The following is a 13,361-nucleotide window of genomic DNA, read 5'->3' as shown; positions in this document are numbered from 1 at the left end:
AGCGTGGAAGTATGACCTCTGGAATGGTGGCCCAAGCATTGGCCTGCTAAACCCAGGGTTGTGAGTTCAATCCTTGAGGGGGCCACTTAGGGATCTGGGGCAAAAAATCAGTACTTGGTCCTGCTTGAGAAGGCAGGGTGCTGCACTTGATGACCTTTCAAGGTCCCTTCCAGTTCTATGAGATAGGTATATCTCCGTATATATAAATCCTATTCTCTTATTTTAATTAATTATTTTTAAATTAATTTTTAATGAAGGGGTATATGAATGTTTAGCATATCTGACTTGTAAATACCTTGCAATGCTGGCTACAAAAGTGCCATGCAAACAGCTGTTCTCACTTTCAGGTGACGTAAATAAGAAGCGGGCAGCATATCTTCCATAATGTAAACAAACTTGTTTCTCTTAGAGATTGGCTGAACAAGAAGTAGGAGTGAGTGGACTTCTCGGCTCTAAAGTTTTAGACTGTTTTGTTTTTGAGTGCAGTTATGTAACCAAAAAAAATCTACATTTGTAAGTAAAGTGATTGCACTACAGTACTTGTCTGAGGTGAATTGAAAAATATATTTCTTTTATCATTTTACAGTGTAAATATATCTAATAAAAATAAATATAAAGTGAGCACTGTACACTTTGTATTCTGTGTTGTAATTGAAATCAAGATATTTGAAAATGTAGAAAACATCCAAAAATATTTAATAAATTTCAGTTGGTATTCTATTGTTTAACAGTGCGATTAAAACTGTGAATAATTGCGATAAATTTTTTTAATCACGATTAATTTTTGTTTAGTTAATTGCGTGAGTTAACTGCGATTAATCTACAACCCTAATAAAAATATATATTATTGACTTATTATAGGAAGCAAGTGGCAGAATTTAATGTAAAATGATGAAGTTTGGTGATTATTAAAACATTAACAACCACATTAATAAAGGTCATTAATTCCGGCATTCATTGTTTGGTTGAGGGGTGTGTGTGTAATTAGTTTAACTTTTATGTGTATCTATTATAACTAAGATTTTCCAAAGTGGCTGCTGAAAGTTAGGGTCACAGTCCATCTTTGAACACTTAAACAAGTGATCTGATATTCAAAGCTGCTGTGCTTCACAGGCTGTCATGGATTTCAGTAGCTCTGTGTACACAGTACTTTAGAAAATAAGGGCACTTATTTAGGTGCTTAAATAAGGATTTAAGAGCCTTGCTTTAGACATCCTTTTTGAAAATCTTGGCATAATTTATATTCAGTTCATTTTTCCTCATAAATCTGCTGCAACATAATGTTACATGACCAAGCACATCCCTGTGCATGTTGAGTTGTATCATAGATAAAATTTTATAGATATGGATAAGTATGCTAGGGAATGCAGATATTTTGCTGCCATTGGCATGTCAGAAATGTACTTTGTCCTTCTATTGAAATTTTCCTATATGAAGCGGCTTAGATTCAGTCTATTTTTTGCATAACCTTTAAATAGGAGAATCTGAATCTGATTACTCATTTTTTTTATTTTCCTAGTTTATCCATGCCCACTTTTCAGCGTCAGATTTCGTAAGCCATTGTTTGGGGAGACTGGACACACAATTATGAATCTTCTTGCAGTAAGTGATGAGTGGGGTTTTTGTTTGTTTGTTCTGTCTGTATATATGGAAGGGACTGTTGTACTATAAGATTATCTTAATTTATTTGTATAGTAACTAACTTTCAAAACACTATGATAAGGAAATACTGTTATTGTGGTATTTGGGTGGTGGCCTATTGTCTAATCTAGAAATCAGACAGCAACTTTTGATGATGCAATATTAATGATGTGACCAAATCAAAACTCTGGGTCTTGAACCACTGTGAATTTTTGGATCTGGATCTAAATTTTGCTGCTCAGACCACTCTTCAAAAATTTAGTCATAATTCTGTGATTATAGAAAGTTCTAGCTGGAACTAACTTGTTAATTCTTAAGTGTAGGGAATTCTCCATTTGGTACATGCCTTACTCTCACTCCCGGTGAATCTGAGGTCTCTGTCTAATCTAGCACAATGCAGAGAAAGATCAAATTTTCCTATTTAAAGTAATGGTACATGAGTCAGGAGAATATTAAATTGTATGCATTATACTTCTATTTAATAGTTCTGTACCTTGGTCTCTTTCTGAAAGGAGAACTACCCTGTGTCACTAATGACTATGTTGTTTCACTTCTTTGTTCCTCTAAAACACAAGGACTTCAGAAATTACCAGTATACATTGCCAGTGGTCCAAGGTTTAGTGGTTGATATGGAAGTGAGAAAAACCAGCATCAAAATCCCCAGCAACAGATATAACGAGGTAATACTTAGAGTAAATATATATGTTTAGTCTAGTACAATTTAAAGATAAGAGGGATTGGGTCCAAAGGAATTTATTGTGTTTGCCACTGCCAATGAAAACTGCCTCAGAATTAAACTATAAATGTATTATGTATAAATTTTTTATATATGAATTGCCTACAGAAATGAGTTATGCACAGATCAATTCAGTGTGGCATTAGTTAAAAATAATGGATAGTTGCTCTTCTTTATACAGAGGTTATTACTTTTAAATAAACTTCAAATGTAATTAATTGAAAATCTGGGGTTAGAGAGTTGCATATACTATTCTGATTTGAGTAAATGAATCAGTTAAATAACACATGCTGTATGGGTGTAAAGCGAGTCAAAAATGAACTTTCTCCAAATACATGTTGTGTGTTCATAGTGTTTGTGAAGTATCAGAGGGGTAGCCGTGTTAGTCTGAATCTGTAAAAAGCAACAGAGGGTCCTGTGGCACCTTTAAGACTAACAGAAGTATTGGGAGTCTTAAAGGTGCCACAGGACCCTCTGTTGCTTTTTAGTGTTTGTGAAGGTATTTGTTGGATCTTTTGAAGATTTTAATGCAAAATATATCTCTGTACATTTGAAATAAGAGTTTGATTTAATTGCACGAGAAAAGCTTCAGCTGTCTTTTAGACTTAGTTGATGTTGACAGTCAAACTGTGGAGTGACAATCATTGTTGAGTGATTTGAACAATATTGGGGACCAAACAATGGAGAGGTAATAATTCAATGGTGATGTATCTAAAGGGCTAGTGACAAATGATCTCCTTGAGGTTTTAAAGGAAATCAGTAGCGGAGACAGGAGTCAGTCTTATGCTTTCCATCTATGATATAGCACCAAATAAGAATGCAACACAGAATAGGAGAGAAATGGATTTTGATACTTGCCAAATAGAGATGGAGCATCAATTTGAGAAAAGGATGCATTTGTACTAATTCTTTCAAAGAGAAATGATCTGTCCAGGTAGATTCCTGCAAGCACTAGAGAGGTTTGCAAACAGAGAATTTATTATAGATACAACATATGAATCTGGGCACTAAACTAGGATTAGCCCTTTAATATCCTGCTGATTGGTCACTTGAAAAAAAATACCTGAACAAACAGCTTCTGGGTTATGTATATAAGGGGATCACCACATTTGAATTTTCTTGAGGAAAAACTAATATAAATATAAAGGGTTTGCACAGGACCAGTCCCTCCACAGTTCTGTTCAAACAGAGCAGATATCAAGATTCTACAAGCACTGCAGAACTTATTTGATGAAGTGAAGTCTTGAAATTGTAGGATGCAGTGTGGTTCATAATGAAGTTAAAAATTGATTTTGGAGGTGAACTGGAATTGTCCATTTCTCTGGAGGGAAGCCCAGAATTCAGTGGATTATTGAACAAAATATATGGAAGAACTTACTTACAAAATAATTTCTAGACTAACCTCTCTTAGTTTAAATGTATAATGGTTGAAATATGACTTAATTTGAGAGTTTGAGCTATGCCATTATTTGAACCAATGTAAATTAGGAACAGATAACTCCAGGAAGGTAAGAAAGTCAAATTCAATTTAAAAAGGAAAAAGGAATTGTTAATATAAAATAACCATTGCAAATTTGAATACACAACTCGAGAAATGCTAGGGTTCAAATTCTCAAATAATATTAACTTTGTCAATTATATATATTAAATTTAATTTGAATTTTGTCTAATTAATAATCCAAAATGGTAACTGTTGCTACAATGCTTAATTTTGCATTTTTTGACCTCTTGTGTTTACATTTATAACATTATTGTTGTAAATAGAGCTATATGCTTTATGCATTTAACCCTTTTTCCTTCAAGGATGGGGTGGGGGCAACCGGAGTCCATCACCCAGCCTCTGGAGGGGCTAGGATCTCTGAGGATACTTCTCCTGACACATACATTCATGTATCAAGGAATGCCTTCATGCATCAAGAGGATGCATTGAATGTAAACCTTCTAGCCCCAATGGGATGCTGGGTGGAGAACCGAGGGAAGGGGAGTATGTGGAGGGGAGGGGCACTTAGACTGCATCAGTGAGAGGGATATAATATTATACTCATTTTACAGATTGGGAAACTGAGACAGCAGCTAAATGACATGCCCAAAGGCATACAGGGGACCATGACAGAGCCAGGAGTAGAACTGAGGAGCTTCTAGCTCCCAGTTCTGTATTCAGACCATACTGGCTCTCAAGAAGTAATATGCATTCCTTTGAGAAGAGAACAAGCGATTGCCTTAGAAGAGTTGTGCCTAAAATGCATCACTTTTGCAGACTTGTTTGAGACCTTATCGAGGTGTTTCCTGTGCAGAATGGCATTTTTAAAAGCTCTTATAGCATCAGAGCAGATGCTGCATTTCGTATAAGGTTTCCTATAACTGCATTTCATATCAGGTTTTCCATACAAAATGCATTCCAACATGCTTTAGAGTGGAAATAAAAGCAAGGGAGAGTGAAAATATGTATATAGGCAATGGGGAAAGCTATTTTTATATGAGATTTGAAAAGATGGAGTTACTGAGGCAGAAAGATACAGGAAGGCTAGTAACTGAATTATAAGGTGTATTAATTCTTGACTGCCATTGTGAAGGGGGAAAAAAGCCCCCATTTCAGCTGGTATGGATCTAAAGCTATTGTACTTGAAGATTGTATATGCAATACACAATAGATGGTAGTTAATTTCAGTATGGTTTAACTGTTTGTCCAGTGTTTATGTATTTGTTATCTTCAGTTTTGTACTGTTTGCTAACTGTGCTAAACTGAACCTTGTGGAAATGCCTGTAATAAAAAGGTGTATAACCCCCTTGTATTAGGTTGGGTTCAGTTTTCTGCTTGAAGCCGGGATTCAGCCTCTTGTTTATGTGAAGAATACAATGTATCTTCCTCAAACTTTACAGCACAGGAAAAATTGAAGTTTCTGGAGATTCTCAATTAATCCGTTTTTAAACATGAGACTTTTGAGAACATTTTTTTTCACCCCTTTTCTAACTAAAGGCTGGTTTATATCATTCGGACTGTCCAGTTAAAACTATTGAAATCTCATGCACGGGCTACATTTGGAGAAACGTGCTTGTAATTAAGCAAAGATATTAACAATTACTTTATCCGGTCTTTACCTTTACACTCATAATTTTCCAGTACTCAAAATGATTGCCATTTCCTCTGACTTTCACTGGGACTTAAGACACCCAGTTGCATTGAAGTTACTCCTGCCCTCAGTACAGATGTCTGTCATTTCACTAATGCCCTGCCATGTGAAAGTGAGGCTGCCACGTTGTTTCTAATGGGACTGAGGGCAAATGGTGCCCTTGGTAAAGGTGGCTGCCATTTCACTAAAGTCTTGCCTTTGGAACATGAGGTGCTGAAACCAATAATGAAACACACTACAGTAATACAAAACCTTAACTATGATTTCATATCTCCCCCCCAAAAACACACCACACACTTAACACACCACGCACTTAACCTGTGAGTGTTGAATATTTGCTGACATTGTAATTAAGGTTTTGTGTTGTACTGAGCGGGAGATTAATGTGTTGTGTGTAATGGGCTTCCTTTTCACTTGGAGGCAGAAGAGTGTGTGTAGTGTCTGGTGCTGTCAGTGAAAATGTGTTGATGTGAGCACGAGGGTACTGTTAAGAAGTGTCCCATAACGTGATATTTTCCTTGCTTTTTTGGGTTTCATTGAGAGGATGTTACAATTAATCTTATATGCAGTAGTGTTTTAGCTATGTTGGTCCCAGGATATCACAGACACCAGGTGGGTGAGGTAATCTCTTTTATTGGACTAACTTCTGTTGGTGAGACAAGCTTTTGAGCTTACAGAGTTTACACAGTCCAGACCTGAAGAAGTGCTCTGTGTAAGCTTGAAAGCTTGTTTCTCTCATGAACAAAAGTTGGTCCAATAAAAGAGATTACCTCATCCACCTTGTCTCCACAATTAATCTTACATGCTTACGCTCCTAAATTCCATTCACTTTCAGTGAGACTTAGGCACTTTTGAAAATGGGCATAGGTGCTTCTGAAAATTTTATGATGTGAGTGTTGTTGCCAAGTTTGCTAGTCTTTGCAAAGGTGTCACAGTTGAATACATTCTAATAAGATTCTTCAACCAGATTAAACCACACAAGCCACTGTTTATGCTAATAACCCATGTGAAGGATTTGAGGCTAAATGAAAGTGATAAACTTTCTTTTTGTTTGCAGATGATGAAAGCCATGAACAAGTCTAATGAGCATGTTCTAGCCGGGGGAGCATGCTTCAATGAGAAAGCAGACTCTCACCTAGTGTGTGTCCAGAATGATGATGGGAACTACCAGACGCAGGCCATCAGTATTCATAATCAGCCAAGAAAGGGTGAGATGGGACAGGTCTAAGGGAGCAGATGGAGGCTTTTCCCACCCAAAGCGCCTTGCATGACTTTCTTTTGTCTATTGTGCTCCCATTAAATATGCAAATATGCCAAAACAGGTTTTGCCTTTAATTCATGGACCTTCTGAAATTAATATTTAGCACAGAAACTAGTTACAATTGTATGATTAGAGAGCTCCTAGTACTTGATGGGGGCATGGCTTCCAGACATGCAGCATAATGGGAAAGCCCAATGCAAATGTGTGAATAAGAAAGTGCCCTATTTGCCTCTGGATTACCCTGCCCAGCCTCCTGGCACTCCTTTTCCATGTCCACAGTTTAATCTGGTGTTTGAAGTATTGCATACTGTTGATGTGGATTTTTGTTCCCTATCTATGATTCAGATCACACCTCTCTATGGTTACTGGTGGTGGTCAGTATTTGTCCAGCTGAGATGTGAGTTGGCAGCTTGCCAGTTCAAGGGCCTCACATAACTGACATAAAATAAAGCAGGTTTTCACACCCCTCTGGGACGTAGTTATACAGATGTAAGTTTGTAGTGCAGATCTGGCCTTAATGTACCTAACCCCTCCTCACCGAGAACTGCAAGAGCTTTGTGTGTGTATGTGAATTAGACCATTTGATTTTCAGGCTTTATTTTTTGTTAAGACCAGGTGAAATTATGCAATAGCAACTTAACATTTTAATTCTTAAAATGTTAGAGCTTTTTTTTTTTTAACCAGACTTCATGTCAGAGTTGATAATCTTATGTAGAAGCTCCATGATGTCTCCAAATGAGTAAAAAAAATTTTCTAACCCTGAACATTCATGATCTTCACTCACAACTTCAGGATATGCGTTGGCATGTCGGTTCCTTTAGGGCTGGCACTAATTTCTAAGTAGTATTTTCTGTACATAGAGCATGGGAGGATGGATTTCAAGGAGCTCCGTTGTGGTATTGGAGACACAATGGCCATTCCAAGGGGTTTTGCTTTTAAGCTGGCTGGCAGCTAGTTTAGAAAATTTGAGCCACTCCCCTTCTGACTGGTCAATAGTACAATATCATCAGCAAAAAGCCCAAGTAAGATTGTTTCTAATCGCCTGAGGACTTTTTAAAGGTCATAATGTGCATGTTTACCCCTAAAACAGACCCCTCATTCTTAGTGAAAAGAAACTAATTAAATATTAACATTCTTTAAGATTGGCAAAAATTGTCATCAGGTTTAGAATATCATCAGAAAGGGCACCCTTGCTGCCCAAGCATCTGATACACACTGGAATCATAACAACTTTGTGCTACATAATTCCTTATTTAGGTTATTAGCTTCTCTGTGGAGGATAGAGCTACAATACCTGATTCTTGCATAAGGCATTGCTTTGACAAGAGCCTCTCTAAAATCAGTCTTGTTATTGCAGTGACTGGTGCCAGCTTCTTTGTGTTCAGTGGAGCTTTAAAATCCTCTTCGGGCTACCTTGCCAAGTCCAGCATCGTGGAAGGTAAGGAATGAACAGCTTGCTCAAAGAACATTGCTTCCCTCCTGATAACTGTATATTTGAGCAGTGTGCACAGCTTAGTTCTTGTGGCCTGGGTATTTGAGACTCACTCTGATTACTCGGTGTTATCTCACGCTTTAGCTAAACACAGTTTTCCATTATGGCTCGTAACTTAATTTAACTGAGAAAATGAGAATAACGAGTCCAGATGCCCTGGGACACCAGTACAAGAAAATGAGGGTAAACGTGAAATACTTGGCTCCTGTGCTGGGGATCAGAGCTTACAATCCTTGACTGAAGTAGAAAATTGCAAGCATAAGAAACTTGGAGTTTATCTCCATAGCAAGAGATGAAGCCCTGCTGTTCATTAGCCTGTTCATTTAATAGCCTTGCAGTGGCCAAGCTTATAAATTTCTGAGGTTTGTATCCTAGTATGTTGTCAGGTGATAACGTGAAAGGTCAAGATTGTTTAGACTGGGTTGTCACCATAGTTCATTTTTCCTTTGCCAACAGTCAGATGATGGAGCGGAGTCTCCAGTTTATGCACTCTCTCCTATATTTTTGGGGGAGGGTCATGGCTTATAAAAGTGCCACATTAAAACAAGGCTGAGTATATGTTGTTTTGCTACATTCTTTACTTAAACCAGAAATGATTTTTTTTAGTTCAGGATGCTTAGTTGGAAACTCATCAGTTGGAGAGTTGGGATACCTCAAGGAATTAGTAACTTGCTGTTTTATGGAACTGTTTGTTACCAAGTTACTTGTGCAAACACAGTTTATTCAGGCTGGTAATATCCAAAAGCTGTGACTTATTTTTAACAGCCTGTGTGAAATGAGTTGCTGGCCATGGTGGGATTCCTGGTGGTCAAATGTCCACATCACAAAAAACACTGTTACTGCTGGAGTCCTTCTTGCTGATCTCCTTGGAGGCCAAATATTTGAATGATCATGATGGTTTACCTCTCATATCTTGAGATGGGATTTCCAGAACAGGGGTGCAGTGAGGTGGCAGGGCTGTGCGCGTAAGCTCATGGTTGCCATTGCTAACGTTGAACCTGTTCTGTAGGTAGACTTCAGCTTTCACTGGTACGTCCTCCAGGCCGTGTTCATAAATGTTACATGGTATAAACGATGTGTTGAGGATGGGAATGCTACTAAGCCAACAGCTTTCTATAGCGTTACTACTTATGGCCTTTCAAATAGATATTGCACGTTGACATTTAATCATAACAGGAAGAATGCTTTTAGCCCTGTTGTGAATGTTCTTTCTTAAAAGTGGCTGTTGGTTGTTTCTGATAATGATAATTCTTGATTCCTTAGATGGTGTAATGGTCCAGATAACTGCTGAGAACATGGACTCCTTGAGGCAGGCTCTGAGAGAGATGAAAGACTTCACTATTACTTGTGGCAAAGTAGATGCTGAAGAGCCTCAGGAACATGTTCATATTCAGTGGGTGGATGATGACAAAAACTTTAACAAGGGGTGAGTAGATGAATAATCCCTTGACACTTTTACAGTGTTTATTTGGCTCTGTTTTGTCTGCTGCTATGTGTCTGTATAGCTTACTAAGAGCATATTCTATCTATGAAGAATCCACATGCTTTGTGATTTTTAGAGTGCTCCAAGTTTCTCAGATAACATTTGTGACAAGATAAAGGAAGAGTAATCATAGAAGTGTTTGACTTTTTGCAAAATAATTCTTTATTATATATGTTTGTTAAAACTCTGAGGAGCTGATACTGAAAGGTAAAGAGTGACTTCCTCAAGTCAGTATGGATTGAAGGTGCTTAGCCCCTTGCAAAGTTGCACCATTAGTTTGAGAGATCAGACTTTTGTATCCGTTATTAAAATGGGGTTGAGGTAAATAGAACTTCAGTGCATCAGTTTAGAAAGTTATCAAGGCTACAGAAAGATTTCTGCTATTGCAAATTTCCAGTTGTTTTAATTTAAACCATTATACTGGTTGTAAAAGGCCACCTAGCTGCTAATTTTTGAGTGCCGAATCTTGCACGCTAGGAAAGTTTCTTATACCTTCCATTAAGCTCACGTTCAGTGGTGTTGTGGGTAAAATCTGATACATGCTGGACAGCAGCAGTGAATCTATAACCTTGAATCTGAAACCTTAACAATCAATGCAAGATGGTGAGTACATGGCAATTTAAGCATTAGGGCATGCAATGTGATGGGTGAGGTTGAAAACTCAAAGAAACATGGATAGTAGCAGCAGCCTAGAAAAGGAGACCGTTCTTTAGGTAAAGACATTTCACATGTGTTTGGGACTGTTTGTGAAGTCCCACAGAAGTTGCCATTTCAGGGCATTAGTTGGGCTGCTTGCTCTGTTAAATTCAGTGTAAGTAACATTTTAGACATGACTGAATTGTACTATTTGATTTGATATTTATAAATAAATAAAATTCCTATCAATGTGCAATAAATCTACATAGGTTTCTGCATGTTCCATGTGTGGAGAGTTCATCAGTCCCTTGTGAAGTCACAGCTCAAATATAAGGCTATTGCAGATCTAAGGCAAGCTACCTCTCTACTCCCCAGCCTCAACTCCACCTAGTCTAGGAGGATTTCAAGTCTAGATACTATATCTGAGTGTTTCCTGTGTGATATGGCAGAAAGCACTGCACTTTTCAGCTGTCTCCATTGTAATTATCTGGGGTAAACTCTCAACACAGCAGGAGGACAATTTCAAAAAGCCTGATTACTGTTGAGATCCATACACCTGTTCACACCACCACAATTGGAATTAGCGATGATATTCAGTAGCATTGTGTTTGGTACATTGAGAGAGATCTTTCTCTGGAGATCTCCCTTCTGGGATAGTTTGTGTTTGTCCCTTTTAGAAAATGTGGCAAGTCACTGTATGGCAGTTTAAATTGCAGAGTGCTCATTTTTGAAATAACCTGCAGTGGGGTCACTTTGAGAATCCAGGTAAGTCAAAACAAGTGCCCTTCACAACCCTTATATGAGCTTTTCCTTTACAATGTCCTCTGTTCTGCAAATCTACTCAGATGGCCAAATTTGAAATCAGGTTTTATATGATGACGTTTAGTGTTTGGAGGCATTCTGTTAACTTAAAGTTGTTTTTCCCTTCCTCTTTCTAGTGTTATAAGCCCCATTGATGGCAAATCCATGGAGTCTATAACCAGTGTGAAGATATTTCATGGCTCGGAGTATAAAGCAAATGGAAAGGTCATTAGGTGGACGGAGGTAAGAAAACAAAACTAATCTGCACATAAAACAGGAGTCTTGGTGCTTTGTGACTAAGGAGCTATAGAATGTAGCCTCCTTCTGTAGAATGCCTCTCTTTGACCAGAAATCAAATCTACTTGCTCTGCCCACCAAACTGAAAGCAGTAAGATTTTTATGGGGAAACAACAGTGGCCTTTGCACCAGGGATGTAAATATCCATTAAAAGAGTTAACCATTTAAACAATTAAAATGATGTTGTTTAATTGCTTAACTGATTAAAAGGAGAAGGGCTGGGGCTGGCGGGCCAGCTCGGCTAGGGCTGCTCCAGCTGGCCAGCGCGGTCCCGGGGATGGGGGATAATGACACATGCTTCTGGTTGTTTAGTATTTTATATCCCTACTTTGCACCTGCCAGGAAGTCTTCAGTGACTGCATAATGTACAAGTGGCAATGTCATGCCATTTAAATCTGTCTTGAGGTGCTACAGAGCCCTGGAAATAAGTAACCACAGATCACTGGCCATCCCATCTAGTGCACTTTTACTGAGTTTTGGGAGAATCTGCATTCAACTTGAGGGCTGAGGAAAGTGCTGTTGCTTTCCATTATCTAAAGGGCACAAGCCTGTGTATTTGTGTTCAAGTTCTATTCAGCAAGAGCCTTTTACTTTAATGGAGACAAAATCCCAAACAGTTTTTTAATATCAATTCTTTTGAGCTGCAAGCTGCATTTTCCCAGAATAATATCCATTCCGGGTGGTGTAGTCAAACTGCCAGTGCCAAGGAACTCAAAGCTGCTTTTATAAAGGATTGGGTTTTTTGTAATACTCAAACTTAATCTTGCTCTTTATTGACCTATTAACAGTTTGGGGATGGAGCAACTTCAGCTCTGAAATGGCAGCAAAAACACAACAGGAAAAGACTTAGTGAATGAATTGTATGAAAAGTTAAAAACAAGGTGCCATAATATGAATGACTTGGGTTATTTGTTTTGTCACCCAGCATTGGCCACGGTGTTACTCCACTTACAGGGCTGACCTGGAGCTATGGATTTTGCCAGCACGGAAGTGTTAATGTTAAATGGTTCTTTGCAAACGGTTTCAATTAATTTGCTCAGTGTTAGCTGAGGGGAAACCAGGCCAGTTTTAGCTGTGCCACTCGTCATACACGTATTCTTTTCCCAACATTCAAGGTGATTTGAGGGAATGTTGCAATGTTTAGTTAATAACTGTATAAAAAATTCTGGCTCCTTTCAGATTGCGGGGGTTTCTACCATAACACAATATTTATTCTGAAGTCACTTTAATAACAACATGCTTCAAAAATGATAGTGTAATTTTCTGAAGTGGAAGGGATGTTTAGTCTACTTACAATGTTTTAAAAGTCTTTTTATTTAAGGCAAGAGTGTGGAAATGCGCAGCAATACATGCAGAATCCCTTATACTACTAGGGTGTATCGTGAATTTCCATAAGAGGGATTTTAGATTCAATTAGAGCATACCCTTTTAAACAAAGTCCCTGGAGCACTTTGGGATCAATCTAGGAGTGAGAGATCAGGACCATTCCAGTCTGTATCCTTATAACTGTTAAACCGCTTTATTCCCAGTTGTCAGACCTGGCTGATGGGGACTCATGCTGATGAAGACTGGAGACTTGAGTTACTTTAAATCCTGTAAACAGAACCAAATGTGAAACTTCACCCTGAAATAGTTATTTGACAGCCCCTGTGTTAAGTTGTTACAGATTCTAGTGAGTACCCCTTCCTGGTCACCCACTAGGACTGCTATGAGGTGAATCCAAGTCTCTGTGCTCTGGAGCCTGAACAGAGTCCAGCCAGTGTCCACAGTCACAGGGTCCTCAGGCACACTCTCAGGGTGCAGACCTTCTGTCAGGGGAGCAGCTCCTCTTTGAATCTTCAGAAAGTCCCCAAATAATGTGAAGGGCTGATCAAAACCTTTTT

The 13,361-nt window shown here is 38.3% G+C and overlaps 1 protein-coding gene across 1 annotated transcript in view; it reads left to right on the top strand.

Moving 5' to 3' along the window:
* LOC113406513 (zinc finger FYVE domain-containing protein 9-like) overlaps positions 1 to 13,361 on the top strand; it is a 70,100-nt gene that overhangs the window by 54,811 nt on the left and 1,928 nt on the right. The window contains exons 11-16 of the mRNA XM_026651762.1: positions 1,520 to 1,602; positions 2,217 to 2,321; positions 6,566 to 6,716; positions 8,127 to 8,207; positions 9,525 to 9,687; positions 11,319 to 11,424. Of these exons, the coding sequence (XP_026507547.1) occupies positions 1,520 to 1,602; positions 2,217 to 2,321; positions 6,566 to 6,716; positions 8,127 to 8,207; positions 9,525 to 9,687; positions 11,319 to 11,424 (689 nt within the window). The remainder of the gene's footprint in view (positions 1 to 1,519; positions 1,603 to 2,216; positions 2,322 to 6,565; positions 6,717 to 8,126; positions 8,208 to 9,524; positions 9,688 to 11,318; positions 11,425 to 13,361) is intronic.

The sequence above is a fragment of the Terrapene carolina genome, unplaced genomic scaffold (assembly GCF_002925995.2).
Source record: "Terrapene carolina triunguis isolate 2854851 unplaced genomic scaffold, T_m_triunguis-2.0 Scaffold102, whole genome shotgun sequence".
Taxonomy (NCBI): domain Eukaryota; kingdom Metazoa; phylum Chordata; order Testudines; family Emydidae; genus Terrapene; species Terrapene triunguis.
The sequence above is the reverse complement of the archived record's forward strand: the minus strand, read 5'-3'. Positions and strand labels throughout refer to the sequence as shown.